The 18,963-nt window shown below is 42.0% G+C and overlaps 1 protein-coding gene across 7 annotated transcripts in view; it reads left to right on the plus strand.

Annotated features, from left to right (window-relative positions):
* Positions 1-18,963, plus strand: part of Vgll4 (vestigial like family member 4) — a 138,221-nt gene that overhangs the window by 52,869 nt on the left and 66,389 nt on the right. The window contains exon 1 of one of the 7 annotated variants that reach the window (XM_005333793.5): positions 17,816-18,454. The exons of the other annotated variants lie outside the window; for them this stretch is intronic. Coding sequence (XP_005333850.1) covers positions 18,373-18,454 — 82 coding nt within the window. The 5' untranslated portion in view covers positions 17,816-18,372. Of the gene's footprint in view, positions 1-17,815; positions 18,455-18,963 lie in introns of those variants that run through there. 7 annotated transcript variants of the gene reach the window in all.

Below are 18,963 nucleotides of genomic sequence, written 5' to 3' on the forward strand. Positions count from 1 at the left end.
GCAGAATCATATTGGTTACACATCCACGTTTTTACATATTGCCATACTAGTGACTGTTGTATTCTGCTGTCTTTCCTATCCTCTACTATCCCCCCTCCCCTCCCCATCATTCACTTTAAATGTACACTTTTAAATCTGAGATGGTCTTAAAGATAACAAATGAACAGAATTCCAAATTTTTGAAATAATTGAACTGCTGCAGTTATAAGTATACAGTTCGGTTGTCTTTTAAGAAAGTCTTTTTTATTGGCATATAACAATTGTACATATTTGTGTGATAATTCAGTGTGCACATAACAATGTTTAATGATCAACTTGGTAATTTAATTCCATATATTTAAACATTTATAGTTTCTCAGTTTTACGAATCTTTTCATCCTTATGTAGCCAGCTTTCCATTGCTGTAACAAAATACTTGAGAAAATCAACTGAAAGAAAGATTTATGTTGGCTCACGGTTTCAGAGATTTGGGGCCATGACTGGTTTCCCTTATTGCTTTTGAAGGCTTGTGGCTGCCTGATATTTCATGATGGGGAGCACCTGACTGAACAAAGCTGCTCCCCTCATTGGTGGTCAAGAAGCAGAGAGATGGGAAGGGGCTGGGATCCAAATATCCACTTCAGAGACACACCCCCAATGACCTCACCTCCTTGCACTAGGCTCCACCTCTTAAAGGTTCCACCACCTCCCAGTAGCACCACAGGCTGGGGACCAAGCCTTCAACACATGGGCCTTTGGGAAAGATTTTGCATCCAAACTGTAGCACTCCTCTCTTTTCTTTATAAACATACAGTAAATTGCTATGGACTCTAGTCACCCTTCTGTGCTGTGAAATATTCAAGCTCATTCCTCTCATGTAACTCTATTTTGATACCCATCATCCAGCCTTCTCCTCTCCCCTGCTCCACTTTCCTTCCCCCTCTGGTAAAGAACACTCTTTTTTAAATGTCTTGCTGTGTGAAAGTCCTCAGTCAGACTCTGATTAGCTTCTTTCTAGGGCTTAGTCTGTGTCCAGCTTCTGTCCTTTTTTGGAGCTGTTTGGGTGGAATTTACACTTACAAGGAAATGTAAAAAGAAATGGCAAGTGTGTTTTTCTGCATTCATGTTTACTCTAGAGAAATTAAATGCTATCATTTTGCTTCTCTTAGAAATACAGGAGGTGCAGAGAGAGAGAGAGGAAGGATGTGAGAACTGTCCAAGTTCGTCAGCATGTGGGACAGTAGAAGTTCTTTAAAATCCAACATGACTGGTTGATTTTTTAGAAAAAAAACCTCAGAACTACCTCGGATGGATTTGTTGGTTTTCACCTCCTTTTCTTTTGTGTCTTTGCCAACTTCTATTTCGAACTGACCCAATATTGCTTGTATCATGTTCCCCTTCCCCATAAAGATGACCCCACAGGGAGTCCTTGCTCCCTGACTGTATAGAGTCAAGTATGGTTTCTCGATGGCTTCTTTCTGGCCCCTTGATCTTTTCAGTTGTGTATTCCACTACTTCCTACCTCCGCAAGTTCCCTGCTTTAGTAAACCACGGCTTATGTGATTTTTTGATATCCTGAATACCTTCCCCCCTTCTACTTATCCAGCCTTCTCTTGTCTCTACCCTAAAACCTTACTACTCTGAGTGAGCCTCAATCTTTCCTTTGTATTTCTAAAGTAATTATTTTTTCTTTACTTATCAGTTTTTAATTGTAAAATGTGTTTTAAAAAAGAAAATGCAGTCTGAAGAAAAATCCCTCCCATCTCAAGTTCCTGGTTTTTCTGAGGTGGTCATTGTTTAGTTTCTTTTGTGTCTTTCTCAGGCTTTTGAGTGTCACCAGCACAAAACAGCTGCCTTTTTGCCAGTCATCACCTTTGCATTCCAGACAGTGAGACAGGGAGGGGGAAAACAAAAGGATATCATGAGTCATACCTGGACTTTTTTTCCAAATGTTTCCCCAGAAGCCCAAAGTCGACTTTTGTTTACATCTCATTGGCCAGATCTGTGTTCCATGGCAATCCTATGAACAAGGACTCTGTGGAATAGAGAGCATGTACCTTTCTGAATCCCCCTCATGAAGGCAATAAGGGAGAAGGGAGTTGGGATGGTATTTTGAATTAGTCATCAGACTGTATATACAATGCATGAAGTGTTATTTTCGTATTGTGTGTGTGTGTGTCCGGGTGGTAATGGGAATCAAACTCAGGACCTTGTGCAAGCTAAGCAAATGCTCTCTACCTCTGAACTATGTTCCCAGCCCTTTTTAGTTTTCATTTTGAAACGGGGTCTTTCTTACTTGCTCAGGCTGGCCTCATACTTGTGATCCTCCTGTCTCAGCCTCCTGAGTCTCTGGGATTATAAGCATCCACCACCATGCGTGGCTTCATATTGGGTTTTGATGAATTAATTTTATAACAAGCCACCTTACTGTAGTCTCCTGTTGTCTGGAGTAATTCCTCAGTTGTTTCTTGTGTCTTCCTGCTATAAAATTTTATATTTTAACATATTTCTTTTAGTTGTCAATGGACCTTTATTTATTTATATGTGGTGCTGAGAATCAAACATGCTAGTGCCTCACACATGGTAGGTAAGCGCTCTACCACTGAGCCACAATCCTAGCACCTGCTGTATTATTTTAAATTTATGATTTTGCTTTTGCCACTTGAGTTTTTAAAAGTCTTTTATTAGGAAACTTTCAGTTGCAAGTAATGGAAAACCCAATTATTAAAAAGGATGTTTATTAATTCACACAGGGTAGGCTTCAGGTGCAGTTTGACTTGTCATGGTGTTGTCAGGGTCTAGTGTCATTTCTCAGAGATTTATTTCCTTGTTAAAGTAGACCCTTTTGTCAAAGGGGCATTTATTCCAGGGCCCCCAGTGGATGCCTGAAGCCATATATATAGTATACTTTTTTCTGTATGTCCAGCAGCATTGTCTATGTTTGTACACGATGCCTCCTTTGCTTCTCTACTTTTGTATTTGGGGGAACATTCTCAAGTCTGTGTCAACACTGATACTGCAACAGTTGATATGATAACTTAACTACTAAATGATTAACATGAGGGTAGTGTATACAACATGGATACACCAGATGGAGGAGGGATGATTTACATCCTGGGTGGGATAGAGGTGGCTTGGTGTATATTCAAAACTTATGAATTGTTTATTTTTGGAATTTTCCATAAAAATATTTTGGCGTTATGGGAGTCCCCTCTGGGTGGCACTCCCCTTCTGGGGATAGCAGGGATTTTGATTGCTGATGGAGCCAGCGTCCCACTGGTCTTTCATGCTTCCTGTGAAGACAAGCATGGGGTACAGGTGTTTGCTGTTGGATTTTTGTGTATAATCCCCAACCCTGATGACTTCGGAACATGCAGTGGAACATTTTCGTTGCTGTTTGGTCTTTTTCTCTCTGTGTTGCAAGCAGAGCTGTAAAGGGAAGTCCGGTTACTGCGATGTTCAAGAGGCCTTCCTTAAGACCCCGCAGTTGTTTAGTTTCTCATTTTTAGAACTCAATTTAAATGCCTTTTTCACTAGTGTCCCATATATCCAAGTCCCCAGAGATATTTTTAAAAATTAACAGTTTAAAAGTAATAATAAAATCTTCCTGGAAGAGAAATACGCTGAACCATGTAAGGCAGAACTCTGAAGTTCAAAATTGGGATATGTCATAGTTTGAAGAACGTGCTGCGGTAACAAAGAAAGTGTTTTCATATTAAATAGAAATCCAACAGAAAGGAGGAGGAACCTGCCCATTTATTAAGTGTCTGCTGGCACTAGGCACTGAGTTGGGAACTTTATATATAATTTATTTATATATATAAACATATATATTATATTTACATGATTTATTTATATATTATATATAAGTGTATATAAAGTATATACATATTTATTTATATATGTATAATATAAAAATATATATTTTCTATGCTGTATCTCTGAGCTACATCCCCAGCCTTGTGCTGAAGGTTTTGGAGTTTAAAAAAGAAAGAAAGAAAGAAAGAAAAAAAAAAAGCCCTTTGCCCCGAGGATCTTTTGGTTTGGTCCATCCAGGACCGTATTAAACACCATAATGAAAATGGTGGCATCAAAGGACAGCAGTTAGGCAGGATCATTATCCTCACTTCAGAGATGGCCAAGGGAGGGGAAGGAGAGGTAACTCGCCTCCTCTCACTCACCTGGTCCACAGTGACTGGAATAAGACCACAACGTGCTTCTAAGTCCAGACCTCTAGCACAGGGCATTTTAAATATTTTAATATTCCTAGCTTATGTGCTGAGTAACCAGGTAGCATTCACCTACATGCTCTTGGAATAATAAGTAGAGTTAGAGCAAGTATTTAGTGGTGTTCGTGTCTAACAAAGTGCTGTATGTGGAATGCCTTGTTCTCCACTTCTGTTTTGAAATTCTGATGGGCCCAGCCAAATGCCACTTTCTTTACGAAAGCCACACCTAGGTCCCTATAGAAAATAGGATTTCTCCCTCCTGTGCCTGCTGGTGTTTGTCGTTTTTGTACTCTGTCCTCAAACACAAGCTCCTCCAGATCAGAAGGACTCTTGTCTCTGGATCCCATTTGCTCTGGGCCACCGAGGGTGGTGTGTTTGTTAAGGTGGCACCTTGCCCAGGGGTTGGTTGGGGACCCTGCTCACCATATGTCTAGTGTCCTGCAGACAAGCAAATAGTACTTGGAATCATGAAAGTCATATATGCATTGCATTTAAGGTCCAGATTTTTATGTGCATGCTGACACTGGGCAGGATAAATTTGTACCAATAGCTTGGAAGTGGGGGGTCATGTGTATCTAGGGAGCTTTCTTGGATCTCTCTGCCTCTGGGGCTCAGCTACATTCTCCTCACAGTAGAGAAAATTCTAGGTGCTGGACTTTGTGTCTCTTCAAAGTACTTTCACATTCACCGACTCTGCACTTGACAGGCCCGTGCACATTTCACAAGTGCCCATTGGGCAGATTATTCAGCCCTCGCCCTTCATTCAACATTAACATCATGAGGGAGAACTTGGGGCATAAATTTTCTCTTTTAGGAAGACCAGTAGGCCACATGCCAGGTGAATAAAAGGAAAGATCCAGAATGAATTCACATATACGTTTTCTCTGTGGTCTTCCCAGAGCATTCAGATTGGCAGTTGCTTTTTTTTTTTTTTTTAAATTTAATAAATGGATACAATATCTTTATTTTTATATGGTGCTGAGGATCGAACCCAGTGCCTCAAGCATGGTAGTGAGTGCTTTACCTCTGAGCCACAACCCAGCCCTGGCAGCTGCTTCTTTAATTAATCACAATATTGAAACAGCAAACACACTGCAGTGATCTGACTGGAAGGTTGTTGGTCCCGTGTTTGGCTAAACAATAGGAGGAAAGCTTCTGTTTTACAGAAAATATATGGGTGTACCTTTCCTTGATGGTCCCAAACTCAGAAATGTGTTACTCTATATTTTGGAAGCAGCTGTACTTTTAGAACAGCTGTAAATAAATGTGGGTAGTTTGATTACTGCTTTGGGGTATAGATGCCACTGAACACACAGGTTCAATGCAGTGTTTTCACATTTCTCTTTTTTAAAACTCACTGTGCCAAGAAAATGGAGGAAGAGAGAACAGGAAGGAGCATTAATTGGATACTATTTGCGTTGGTGTCACTGCACTTGGGTTGTAATTGTCTTTTTGGCAGATGGACCACAGGGCGGGGAGCACAGGTATCCCATAATCGTAACCCCCGAGTGATCGCCATTTCAGAGAGTCCATCTTACTTGTGATAGCAGTCACAAGTAAGGAGGACACCTGGCAGTCTAGGGGATGAGATGGGTAGCCTCCTCCACCCTGTAGTAACTAGCTCCCCTCGACCTACTGACAACAATTTCATCTTTTTATTTTTGTGTAGGGAAAAGCTAGATTCTTTCTAGGCAACTCACCTCCTGTGTTCTTCCCAAAGAAACACAGAATTTTCAGTTCCCTTAAGTCCTCTTGCTATCTTTATTGATACTGTTAATTTAAACTACCAGGAATTGAGCTCAGCAATATTCTTCATGTCTTTTGTTATTATTTTAATTATTTTTGCAGTATTGTTGACTGAACCCAGGGAACACTTTACCACAGGGTCTTGCTAGGTTGCCCAGGCTGGCCTCCAATTTGCAGTCCTCCTGCCTCAGCCTCCCAAGTTTCTGGGATTACAGGCATGTACCACTGGACCTGGCTTTTTAGGTCTATCAGTATGATAAAAAAAATCTCGATTTCTCTGGCTCCCCCTATGGGAGGTAAGGCTCTAACTTACTCTCCACATCCCTCTGGTCAGAAAACAACCTTAAAACCAGCACAAACAATCCTGTCTGGATCCTAAAAGCCCCACGGTTTATTGTAGAAAACCTGACTTTCGTGGTGGTAGCCTGTGGTTGGGTGGGGAGGCAGGAACAAAAGGGGGAAAGGAGGAATCCCCCCAGGGTTTGCTGGCTGTGGGGGTGTGGCAGAGGGGACAGGAGCTTGCTGCTTTTCCTGTCACAGAGGGTCTGTGGTGGGTTGGAGAGGAGGCCAGGCTCAGGACGTCAGGGGCTGCAGCGGGCTGCCTGTGAAGCCGGCCCAGGAGGCCTGCTGTGGCGTAGCCCCCTGCGCTCAAGGTGTTTCTACTTCCTTTAAATATTGGATGTGTAGTCAAGGTGGTTTTTGAGTCTTTGACAGCTTTCTGGGCAAGGAGCCTAAACTTTCCTGAGCATGCATTGCAACTGTATTTTTTAAGGCTTTTTAAAAATAAAAAAGGTGTGTTGATTCCTTTCCAGATTCAAGCCACCTTCAGGGACTTGTCCCTTTTCAGAATGGACAGAGCTGCTATGTGCAGGCGGCATTTCTAGACTCTCCTCCCAGAGATGCCTGTGTGGTCTAGGCCTAAGGAAACCTCAGAGGGCCACAGGAGCGACCTTTGTTCCCGCTTCTTTTTTACAGTTGTCGTTTCTGTTTGAAGTTCCTTGGGGGTTGGGGGGAGCAGGGCTGTGTTCTCCTCTGAACGAACCTCCCTTCTCTTCACCAAATACCAAGAACCAGCCCCCACAGAGGCCAGAGGAGGGACGAGAGCAGCGAACCCCACACCCATGTCCACCTCCTAGTCTATGCAACCCCGTGGCCGGCACCGTCTCTTCTGGCCGACAGCCCTCTAGGATGGACCAGTGAGGTTTCGATTGCACCCTTCTTGCAGATGAGGAAACTGAGGCCCAGGCAGGTGGAATTGCTAGATCAAGACCACGTGGCTGAGGGCAGGTCTGAGCTGGGTGGGGAACTGTGTTCGGATTCCATATCTAGTGCTCTTTTGCCTGGGAAGCCAGTGTGAGATCACGGAGAGCCCAGGAAGCAGGACACTTACCCACCTGCCTTGTCCTGTGCAGATGGGCACCGTCACCTCCAGCCCATGGCTCCTGGGCTGGCTTCTCAATGCCTGGACCTTGTGGCTCTCTCCCTAGGGTTAGAGTCCCTCGCCAGGGCGGTTGGTGCTCTCTCCTTCCTGGGGCCACCATAGTCAGGGCTTCTCTAAGGGGCTGGAGCTCACTCACTGAATGGTCCATGGGGGGGGGGTGGGAGAGAGTGTGTGTGTGTGTTGGTAGTGGGATTGAACCCAGGGGCACTTTACTGCTGAGTTACATCCCCAGCCCTTTTGATTTTTAGTTTGGGACAGGGTTTCACCAAGTTGCTTAGGGCCTCACTGAGTTGCTGAGGCTGGCTTTGAACTTGAGGCTTATTCCCCCTCTCTGGAAGCATTGTCAACCTAAGGAGAACCCTCCCTCTGCACAGCAATAAGCCATGTGCTTGGTGAAGTCATACTTTGGTCTCTTCCTTACCGGAACCACACAGAACATCACAGGCCACATGTAACAAGGACACGCTGCCTTCCAACTCCTGAGATTTGTTCCCTTCCTCCTCCCCTCGGTACCTGGCGTAGATCCTAGAGTTCTTTGTTCCCAGTTGTTGTTTCAGTAAGTATTGATCACATACCAGGTGCCAAGTATTGTTTGGTGCTGGGGAAACAGCAATGAGGAAAAGCAGCCTGGGTGTGGATGGGGGGCCGTTAGAGGAACTCACACACGTTAAATGACAACTTCCCAGTGCAGTGAGGATGCCACTGAAAAGTCACCATCACGGGCCTCAACCTGGTGTACAAACTGGAAATGCTCCTCTGGGGATTGCTCATTCCCAGGATCCCTGCTCGCTGCACCCCCTCATCAAGGGGGTTGAGGGGGAATTCCTGCTTTGCACACTGCCCAGGTGGCTGCCCAGGAGTATTATCAATTTATCAGTTCCCAGTCCTCTTCCAGCCTCCGAGCGGGTTCAAGAAGAGGGGCCTAGAAGGGGACTGAGAAGGGTTCCTTGGCCCTTGTGAAGGAAGACAGGATGAGTTGAAATCTAAACCACTCTGCTGGCCCTCCCCAGTGAGCAGGGTGTGAAGCTGCTGTTAGGTTGGCTCTGGCGCCCCCTAGGCCCGCCCAGGAGTAATGCCTCAGCAAGACACACCTTGCAGCCAGCTCTGCCAAATCCAGCTCAGCAGTCACCCCCCCTCCACCCTCCTGGGACAGGGGCTTGTGAAAATGACTGAGGAACTATTTTCAAACTTCACACACACACACACACACACACACACACACACGTAGTTATTTTCCTGGTGTGCATTCAAAGTTCACCTGTCAGGGTCCCCCTGGGCCCTGAGGCAGATTTGCTAAGTCATGCTGCAGATGTGGGGACTGGACTTAGGAAGGAAGCCTCTTGGGTGGTTCCCACAAATGGATTTAGGCAAATTGAGCTGTTCAGTGAAGATGTTGAATGGGTCACACACTGGGACTAGCAGTGACCTTAGCCCTTCCAATGTTAGATATTTAAGACATTTTCTACCAGGCAGGTGGCACATGCCTGTGATCCCAGAAACCAAGGCAGGGGGATTATGAGTTGGAAGCCAACCTCAGCAAAAGGGAGGCGCTAAGCAACTCCAGGGAGACTCTGTCTCTAAATAAAATAAAAAATATGGGATGTGGCTCAGTGGCCAAGTGCCCCTGAGTTCAATCCAGTCTTTTTTTTTTTTTTGGTACTGGGAATTGAACCCTGAGTCACATCACCAGATCTTTTTATTTTGAGACAGGGTCTAACTAAGTTGCTTAGGGCCTCCCTAAATTGCTGATGCTGGCCTTGAACTTGGGATCCTTTTGCCTCAGCATCCTGAATTGCTGGGATTAGAGGTGTGCACCACCATGTCCAGCTTAGTTTTAATCAATTAAAAAAAATTTTTTTTTAGTTGTTGATGGACCTTTATTTTATTCATTTATTTATATTCAGTGCTGAGAATCGAACCTAGTGCCTCACATGTGAGGCAAGCACTCTACCACTGAGCCACAACGCCAGCTCCCATTTTTAGTCTATCTTGAAGGATCACATCTATGGATAATTATCATTTGCCAGAATATCAGAATGATATTATACTGGAAAATTTTCTTTGGAATTTAGTGACACTAAATTGTGGAAATGCATATCACTAAAAGAATCATCTTTTGGTTGCAGGAAAATATTTCTGTTGTTAAATGTATAAAAGCAGTGTTATAAAATTAGAAATTATAGTGTTTTGCAAGAGATTTTTTTTTTCTGGAGATGTTAATGTCATTCAATTCCACTGATTTATTTAAAAATCATTGCTACTGTGATTTCTTTCTTTTTTTTTTTAAATTTTTTAATATTTATTATTTAGTTAGTTATCGGTGGGTACAGCATCTTTGTTTGTATGTGGTGCTGAGGATCGAACCTGGGCCGCACGCATGCCAGGCGAGCGCGCTACCGCTTGAGCCACATCCCCAGCCCTGTGATTTCTAATATTATATCTTAAATTCATCTTTGTCTTCCATTGCTGGGGATTAAACCCGTGGACTCATGCTTGCTAGGCAAGTACTCTACCACTGAGCTCTGAAATTCATCTAAATAGAGTTCTGATTCAGTCATTTAATATCAATTGAATTGGTTTTGTAATTTTTTAAGTCTTGCAAAATTTAATAAGGGTTAATCTGTTAAACTATATTTTTACTGAATAAGAGGCTTTTGTGTTTTTATTGAATAAGAGGCTTTTGTGTTTGAAATGTAATGCTCATCAGTGAGAATGGCTCAAATTGTGCAGTTTGCTTTTTCAAAATTGTGCAATTTAAAATCTGCCTCTAGAGGGTGGTGTTGCACTGAAAGTTTAAATCTTTCCTTTAAAGAACCATTTTAAGTTTTCAGAAAGTGCATAAATTTGTGTTAAAATCCCAGTCTTGGGGCTGGGGGTTGTGGCTCAGCGGTAGAGCACTTATCTAGCACAAGTGAGGCCCTGGGTTTGATCCTCAGCACTACATAAAAATAAATAAATAAAATAAAGGTATTGTGTTCAACTACAACTAAAAAAATAAATATTAAAAAAAAAAAAAAAGAATCCCAGTCTTTACAGTACACGATCTAGTGCTACTTAATAGGAGTTGAAGTCATGCCATTTTACAAATGCTCAAACCTAGGACATAGCTGAATATATGCTTTTGTGAAAAATTTGACAAAATACTGCATATTTGTCCTTGTGGTTCAGTCTTAGAAATTCCAGGATGGAGAAGTAATCGATATTTCATGATGTATATAGTTGTTTTTTTCTTTGGAAGAAAATGGGATAACATATAGGACATGATAGATCAGGTTACATCATTGATACCAGAGGCATTTGAAATTGGTTTGTGTTTCCTTTGATTCACCAGCTAAATTGTTGAAGACCTACCATGTGCAGAACAGTGTTTAGATATACCGGTGGGGTGGGGTGGGGTAGGGGAACATAAAATGTCTCATGGTCTTGTTTCAGAATTCAGTATAGAATAGACCTTAAATACACTGGAATGGAGAAATTAATCCTTCCTAGAGAAGAAGATTTTCAGCCAGATCTTTCAAGAATGTGATTTTAAACAATGTTTAAAAGAAAGGTGAGTTTGGTTTCTTAAGCCTTGTTTCTTACCACTCACTGCAAGGTTTCAGTTTAAACCATTTTCTAGGGCTGAGTGTGCAGCTTAGGTTAGTGAGCTTCAGAAGCCCCAGGCTGATCCCCAGCACTACAGCCAAACAAGCAAACAAAACCCTTTTCTGAGTGTCCTTTGTGACCTTATCTCCATAATGAAGATAATGAGATTCAAAGTGGAAGTGCCAGGCTGGGGGTGTCACTTGGTGGTAGAGCACTTGCCCAGTAGTGCAGGAGGGGGAAAAGAAAAAAAAAAATGCTTGATCAATGTTTTTACAAACATCATCACCACAGTTCATGTTGCATTGGGTTCTGAAGATGCCCTTAACATGACATTTTTTACACATCTGATTGTACATCAATCTATATTCAAACTTATTTTCTTCTTTTGGTAAGGCCTGTTTTATTATTCATATATCAGGTTCGGACGATTTTAATTGAATATATAAGGAGAGGGGGAAAATAAAACTTTAAATGAAAGCACTATCTAAGGAGGTCACTGTTGGTGCATGCCTATGATCCCAGCGGCATGGGAGGCTGAGATGGGAGGATCTCAAGTTCTATCCTCAGCGGGAGTGAGGTGCTAAGCAACTCAGTGAGACTCTGTCTCTAAATAAAATACAAAATTGGGCTGGGGAGGTGGCTCAGTAGTTGAGCACTTCTGAGTTCAATCCCTGGTACCTCCACCCCCCGAAAAAAGCACTAGCTATATAACTTACTTAAAATCTTGGCAAGAGGAGGGAGAGCTGTTGGATCTAGGGATGAGCCCAGTAGCTCAGTAGGGTAGTTTATATTTTTCAGTGTCTTCATAACTGGGTATTGTCAGACTTAACATTCCCAGGGAATGGTTTTTTTTTTTAAATTTCTTAAAATTTCAATTTTTTTTAAATTTATGCATCATAATTATATGATTGCCTACAATTCATTATGCTATATTTGAATGTACACATAACATAATTTGATCCGTCTCGTTCTCCTCTCCCTCTTCTCCTTCCTCCCAGCCTGCCCTGCTCTCCTGATCCCCCTCCTGTTATTACTTTAATAACTGCATATGTAGGATTCACTGTGATGCGTTCATACGTGGATACAGCACATTCCCTGGCACTTTCATTCCCTGTCCCCTCTCCTCTTTTCTCCTTCTCAGACTCCTTCCTTCTGCGCTCTTGGGTCTCCTTTCTGGTTTCATGAGATACCATGGGATATATTCTTATAGTGCAGCTTTCTTAAAATAAAACAACAACAACAAAAAAAGTGGAGAGTGGGGCTGGGGATGTGGCTCAAGTGGTAGTGCGCTCGCCTGGCATGTGCGGGGCGCTGGGTTCGATCCTCAGCACCACATAAAAGTAAAATAAAGATGTTGTGTCCACCGAAAACTAAAAAATAAATATCAAAAAATTCTCTCTCAAAAAAAAATTTAAAAAAAAAAAAAGGCGGAGAACTCCCCCCTCTTTATTATATAAGAAATGTACTTAAAAATTTTTTTTAAGTTGTAGATGGACACAATACCTGTATTTATTTTTATGCAGTGCTGAGGAACAAATCCAGGGTCTCACATGTGCTAGGTGAGTGCTCTACCACTGAGCTACAGCCCCAGTCCCAAGAAATGTACTCTTTATAAGTAAATTAGAAATACAACACAAAAACTGTCCACCATCCAAAGGTGAGCACTGTTAATATATTTCTGTACTTCTCAGTCTTTTAAATTTACACTTATTTTTACATATGCATATATACTTATATAAGTAAAATTGGTGTATAGTGTATATATTAGTTTCAATATCCTATTTTTATTGTTTTCTGTTATCAAATTTATTGCTACTATCACATACTTAGTACAGCAGTTTTCATGTTATTACAAGTTTCTGAAAGAGTTGTGATGGCTGCATAATATCATTGATATACCAGTTTCAGTGCACTCTTTTATTTTTGGACTTAACAGGATTTCACATTCACAAGTTTTCACTACTATAAATAGCAGTATGAATCTGGGGGCATTTTCAAAGCTCTGGGTTCTATCTCAAACAATTAAAAAAAAAAAACAAACAAAAATGACCAGGCATAATGTTGTGTGTACTGTGGGGGTAGATCTCTCTACTAAGGCTAAGGCAGGAGGATTGCTTGAGGCCAGGAATTAGAGGCCAGCCTGGGCAACATAGTGAGATTCCATCTCAAAAAAGGGTGGGAGAAAGATGTGGGGAATAGAGGTATGATATTCCTGCTGTCTTTATTTGGCAACTTTTTGACTAATTATTTTCTTTAGATAGTTCCAGAAATAGAGTTCAGTGCAAGGAAGGGGTGTGAACATTTTTCACACTACAAATTGTGGGGCACGTATACCTGACTGCTTTATAGAAAGCTGTTATCTGATTACAGTGTCATTAGTGGTAAACAAAAATTTCACTGGAGTCTTTGTTATTTCATCAGATGGAAAATCCTTAATTTCTTAAAATTTGTGTAGTTCTTAAATTAGTAACAAGGTTGAATAGTTTTCCAAAAATCTTTTGAGTGTTTGTGTCTCATTATATGCTTCTTTAGAAACTATGTCCTTTTTTTTCTTTCTATTGATAAATGCTCTTTGTTTTATTTCTTGTTGTTTTGTTTTTTGTAGTGCTAGGGATCGAATCCAGGGCTTTATGCATGCTAGGGTAATGCTGTATCACTGAGCCATATTCCTAGCCTATTCATAAATGTTCTATAAATGTTCTTTATATGCCATGAACAGTTATCCTTTACCTACCATAATATGTGTTAGAAATACATTCTTATGTTTCATATTTTGCCTCTATTTGGTTTAGGTGCTTTTAAATATACAAAAGCATAATGTTTGTATATTCAAACTTTTCAGTATTTTCTTTTGAAAAATTTTTGTTTCCTTATTCCAAATCAGACAATCTAAGCATATCATTGAAGTTTTGTTCATTTTTCCAGTGAAAATCTTAAATCATTTAAAAAAAAATTTTTTTTTTTAATATTCATTTTTTACTTTTCTGCGGACACAACGTCTTTGTTTGTATGTGGTGTTGAGGATCCAGCCCGGGCCGCACGCATGCCAAGCGAGCTCGCTACCGCTTGAGCCACATCCCCAGCCCCAGAATCTTAAAGCATTTAAAGCTTTCCAGAGCATTTGGAACTTTTTTGTAGTACCCAGGGTAAGGTGAGGCCCTATTTGGGTTCTTTTCCACAGAGCCTCTTTTCCCATTAACCTTTGGTTTATAATCTTTTTCCATATTCATTTCTAATTCCTAAATGTGACGGTATCAGTGCAGTGCTCCCTGTTCTGTAACCTGTATCACTCCTCAGAGGTGTTCTTTGCTTTATGTTTTAAATAGCTAATGGATCAATTTATTTTTATTTTTTTAATGGTGCTAGGGATCAAACCTAGGGCCTCATGCACAATAGGCAAGTGCTTTACCATTTACCACTGACCTACATACCCAGCCCCGACCATATTTTTATTCATAAAAAAGCTAGGTCTTCCTGTGTGTGTGTGTGTGTGTGTGTGTGTGTGTGTGTGTGTGTGTGTAAAATTGAGAGCATTTTCAGTTTCAGTTAAAAACTATCTTTTTTGGTACCCTAGTTATGAAGATACCAGCCTTTAAAATGACGTTTTCCAGTATTTGAGTTTTCTTAATGGATGAGTTAGTCATATTCTAAAGTACAGTCAGAATCTAGATGCTGTGTGGTAAGGACCCAAGGTCCCCCCCCTCCCACCCCCAAACAGTACGATCTGCAGGGGGAGGAGGAAGCCAATGCTGCCTCCTTCCCAAGTCTTGTTGTTGCTGGATGGCCTTGGAGGGGTGAAGTAGGCATGGTCCTGGATCTGAAAGTGTAGACTAGGCTGAAAGGATAGCACCAGGCAGGAAGGGAGGAGCTGGGAGGGAGGAGCTGGGATTGTGGGGTCTCAGCGGGGGCGGGAGGGGGGGCTTGCAGGGCAGGGCAGGGCAGGGCAGGAGCATTGGCTGTGTGGAGTAGGTCCCCAGATAGCTTTGCTGTGTGTGAGAGAGGAAATAGAACTGAGAAGCAGAGTACTGTGCTGTGTGGAGTAACTGCTGGATGTTCAAGGTGTTCAAAGCACCTGGTGAAAGTTGGGAGGAGCTGGGATGTTAGAGGCCTGGACAAGACCCCCCCAGCTGTGTTTATTGTTGTGCACAACTGACTGTGGTCTCAGGACATCCTCTGCTGGGACTTCTCTGTGGAAACTGGGATTTGCTTGCATTCATCTGGGGTAGTGCTTTCCCTTTGAACTGCACACCCAGCATCCCCAGGGCTCCTGGGGACACAGATGCAGGTCAAGTCTCCTTATCCAAATGCCTGGAACCAGCAGTGTTTTGGATTTCCCATCCACCCTCTCCCCCATCTTGGAGTATTCTATATACATAATAAGGTACCTTGGGCAGGGGACCCAAATCTAAACACAGAATTCATCCATGTTTCATATCTGCACTCATACACATAGCCTGGAGATAATTTTTATACACTGTTAAAATAATTTTGTGTATTAAATAAGGTTTCATGTATGAAATTTCCCAGTGGTGCTCGAAAAGCTTCAGGTGTGGGAGCATTTGGGATATCAACATTTCAGAATACCAGTGCTTAAGTTTATACTTGGTAAAACGCAGCAAAACTCAACAACTTGAAAGATGAAAAAGTACACAAACACTGGGCCTCAGTTTTTTTTTTTTAATGAAGATTAAGAGAAATTCCTTTGAAATTCCTATAAGTTTGTGTTTATTTCCAGCTTCTGTATCTATCTATGGGAGCTAGTACCAGCTCTTGAACCCTTTGGTGGCCAGACTTGAGTGGCACCATGCTAGATCCCAGAGGAAGGGGAAAGACATGGCTGGAGGCTGAGGATTTATGATTGACACAAGTCAAAGAACACCCGTGGGACATCGTCCCTGCCAATGATTGTCACCCATCAGCTGAGAACTGCTATAAGTGATGTTGAGTCATTAAAGGGAAGTTGCTAAATATTTTACTCACATCCTTACAACTGTATTGTTTGAGTCATGTGCCTAAATCACTATTTTTTTTAAACTCCTTCAAATAAATAAATAAATGAATAAAACGTCTTAAGGCAGGGTTTTTTGTTCCCTTCCTTTCCAAATGAAGACAGCAGATCTCAACATGGTTGCTTACAAGAAAGAATCATGGGAGACTCTTTAAAATCTGTGGATTCTAGGTTGCACCCCCTCTGATTAGTTTGGGGTGCACCTAGTGTTGTGATTTTTTTAAAAAGCTCTCTGTTAACCCTGAAGTGCAGTCTGCTTTCACCTGTAGGGGATATGCTAATGATACATAAAGTTTCCTGGCTGAGAACTTACATAAAGCATCATAGCACTGTAAATAGTACTGCAAAACCATCAGTTGAAATTGCATCAAATGCCTGAAGATAGTAAGCGCAAAGTAATCTTGTGTATGTTAATGGTACAAAGGGTTTTCTTCCAGCCCTCCCCACCAAATATTGTCAAGCATTTTCATAATGCTTGCTGGTGTGTGTATGTGTGATATATATATATTTCCATTTCGCTTATGCAGTATCTAGACTATCTAGTGTAACATTCATAATCTTACAAATGGAAGATTATGGAATCTTGATTGCTTACTTCACCTGTTATCACCGCAGTAACTACTCTTGCATCAGTGATGGTAACAGAGCTTGGTTACCATCTAAGCCTGCAAAGATTTGATTGGAATAACTTGCAGTAATTGTAACTGTTATCCCAAGTGCAACAATTGATGGATTCTTTAAAATGTATAGTGCCTTGACATTATTTATTCAAATCTTAACAGTATGAACCTTGTTCTACAGTTGAGAATAACCCTTGGTATTTTCTAAATCACCAAATAGCATTCGATAGTATCAGTATAGACACATTTCCTACGGTGAGGTTTTAGTTTGTTTGTGGGGCCAAAAGCTGGCTGCAGTTTTCAAAGACAGGAAAAACTTTTTTTTTTTTTTTTCCTCTTTTGCCGATGTACTATTGGTGTGCTGAAAACTCTGAAGGTCGTATGATTCACTCATTCAGTGCTTTTGGGCACCTCTTTGGCTGTGCAAGGCACAGGAGACAGAATTCAGCCTCATGTCCTTTCAGTAAGGAGGAACACTGTGACATTAATGCCACTAACCTCCAAATACAGGGCTCTGCTATGTGCAAAGAAAATGACCCCTCACCCCATGATTTCCAATAGGGTTTAGGTTTTGGATATTTCACTCTTGTTTACCTAAACATTATACCTGCCTCTCTTTCCCTCCTTCACTGTTTTTTTCTTTTTCTTTTTCTTTTCTTTTCTTTTTTTTTTTTTTTGCGGGGAAGACTGTTCTATTAGCGGAAAAACGAACTCTGAAAGTAGTTCTATGGGCTCTTTCTGGGGCTGTGGGCCAGTTATTTATATCCTTCTGAGCTTTGGTTTCCTCTGCAGTGAAAAGGTGCCTTGTCCTTTACTGGGATTCTGAAAGAAGTGACATGTCCTGTAACAATTGAAATGGAAACGGACCACTGACCTGTCAGTGGACATGATAAAAACAGTCTCAGGAGCCCAGAAACCTTACATAGAGAGACAGCCCAGCAAAAACACTTAGCGAATCTCTACCAAAGTTCAATTCCACGCAAGTTTGCTTCCATGGAGGAGTGGGGTTTTTTTGTTTTGTTTTTTGAAATCCTGCACTCGCCTCCTGAAAAAGAAACTTGCTGGGTTTTCTTTCTCCTCCCACAGTCTTGCAGGGGCCGGGCTGCTTCCTGTCAAGAGCCACTCTGCTGCCCCCTCTGTTCAGCCTCCCGCCCTCTCCCTCTCGGCTTCCTTCAAACCCTCGCTGCACTTGGAGCCTGATGCTGTGCAGAAACTCCTGACATCCGAGGCGCCCGGGCGCAGTGAGCATGCTCGGCGCCCCCTGGCCCCCCTGCCCCCCTGCCCGGGCAGGAAGCTGGTTTACATACGAGTCATACCAGGCATAGCCAGCATGTCAGCGCAGTCAACTTGCAGCAGGCTGTGAGGGAAGCCAGTGAGTGGGGCTTTGTCCTAGGAAATGTGCTTCGTGTTTTCCTTTTTTTACTCCTTTTTTTAATCTCGAAGACGGATTCGTAAAGACTTCCGAAACCTTTTTGTAATGCTCAGTCGAGGATACAGTCCATACACCCTCTACCCATAAACCCTTGAAGGGTTTTGTGTGACTGAGTTTTTTTTTTTTTTTTTTTTTGTGTGTGTGTGTGTGTGTGTGCGTGCGCGTTTTTTGTTTTTAACTTTTACATACTTTGTTTTGATCATCTGAGGCCGGGCCTCGGTCTTTTGTGAAGTTTCAGCAGAGAGCCAGGAGCTACTCACCAACAACTGAATTTTGAAACTTTCTGTTTGGGGGCGAAAGCAAAGAGCTGGTTTTCTTTGCTATCCCGATAAATGCTATTTATGAAGATGGACCTGTTGAACTACCAGTACTTGGACAAGATGAACAACAATATCGGCATTCTGTGCTACGAAGGTAGACATTTTATGCTAGAATTCTATTCTGGAAATTCCTGTCCTTGGGCTTTTTCTCCTTTTTCTCGTGGCTGTTCCTGCCTTTGAGGGTTCCCCGATCGCCTTCTGAGCATTTTGTTTTTTTCTTGGGACTGTGGATTGCTGGAGGGGCAGCCTTGATGAGGTACCCTTTCAATGCAGAGTTTGTGCCTTAGTTGGGAGGGTGCCAGCAGAGCCTGGGAGATGCAGATGGTTACAACTTTACTGTAGGCTTGCAACGGAGTAACGCTTTACATTTAATTTATTTTAATTAATTTATTTATTTGGTATTTCTCTTGGTGTTTTCTTTAGGGGAAGAACTTCTAGGACCCAAGTACAAGTTAAAGTTGTTGGGTGTTTTGGGGGGAAGGGAAAGGGGAGGGGCCTTGCGACTTATTTTTCAATGTAACCACCATCTACAGTATTCCTGTTGGTATTCCAGGGAAGTTTTGCATTTTCATGTGCGGGGTGGGGGTATGGGTGCTGGGGGCA

The sequence above is a fragment of the Ictidomys tridecemlineatus genome, chromosome 16 (assembly GCF_052094955.1).
Source record: "Ictidomys tridecemlineatus isolate mIctTri1 chromosome 16, mIctTri1.hap1, whole genome shotgun sequence".
Taxonomy (NCBI): Eukaryota; Metazoa; Chordata; class Mammalia; order Rodentia; family Sciuridae; genus Ictidomys; species Ictidomys tridecemlineatus.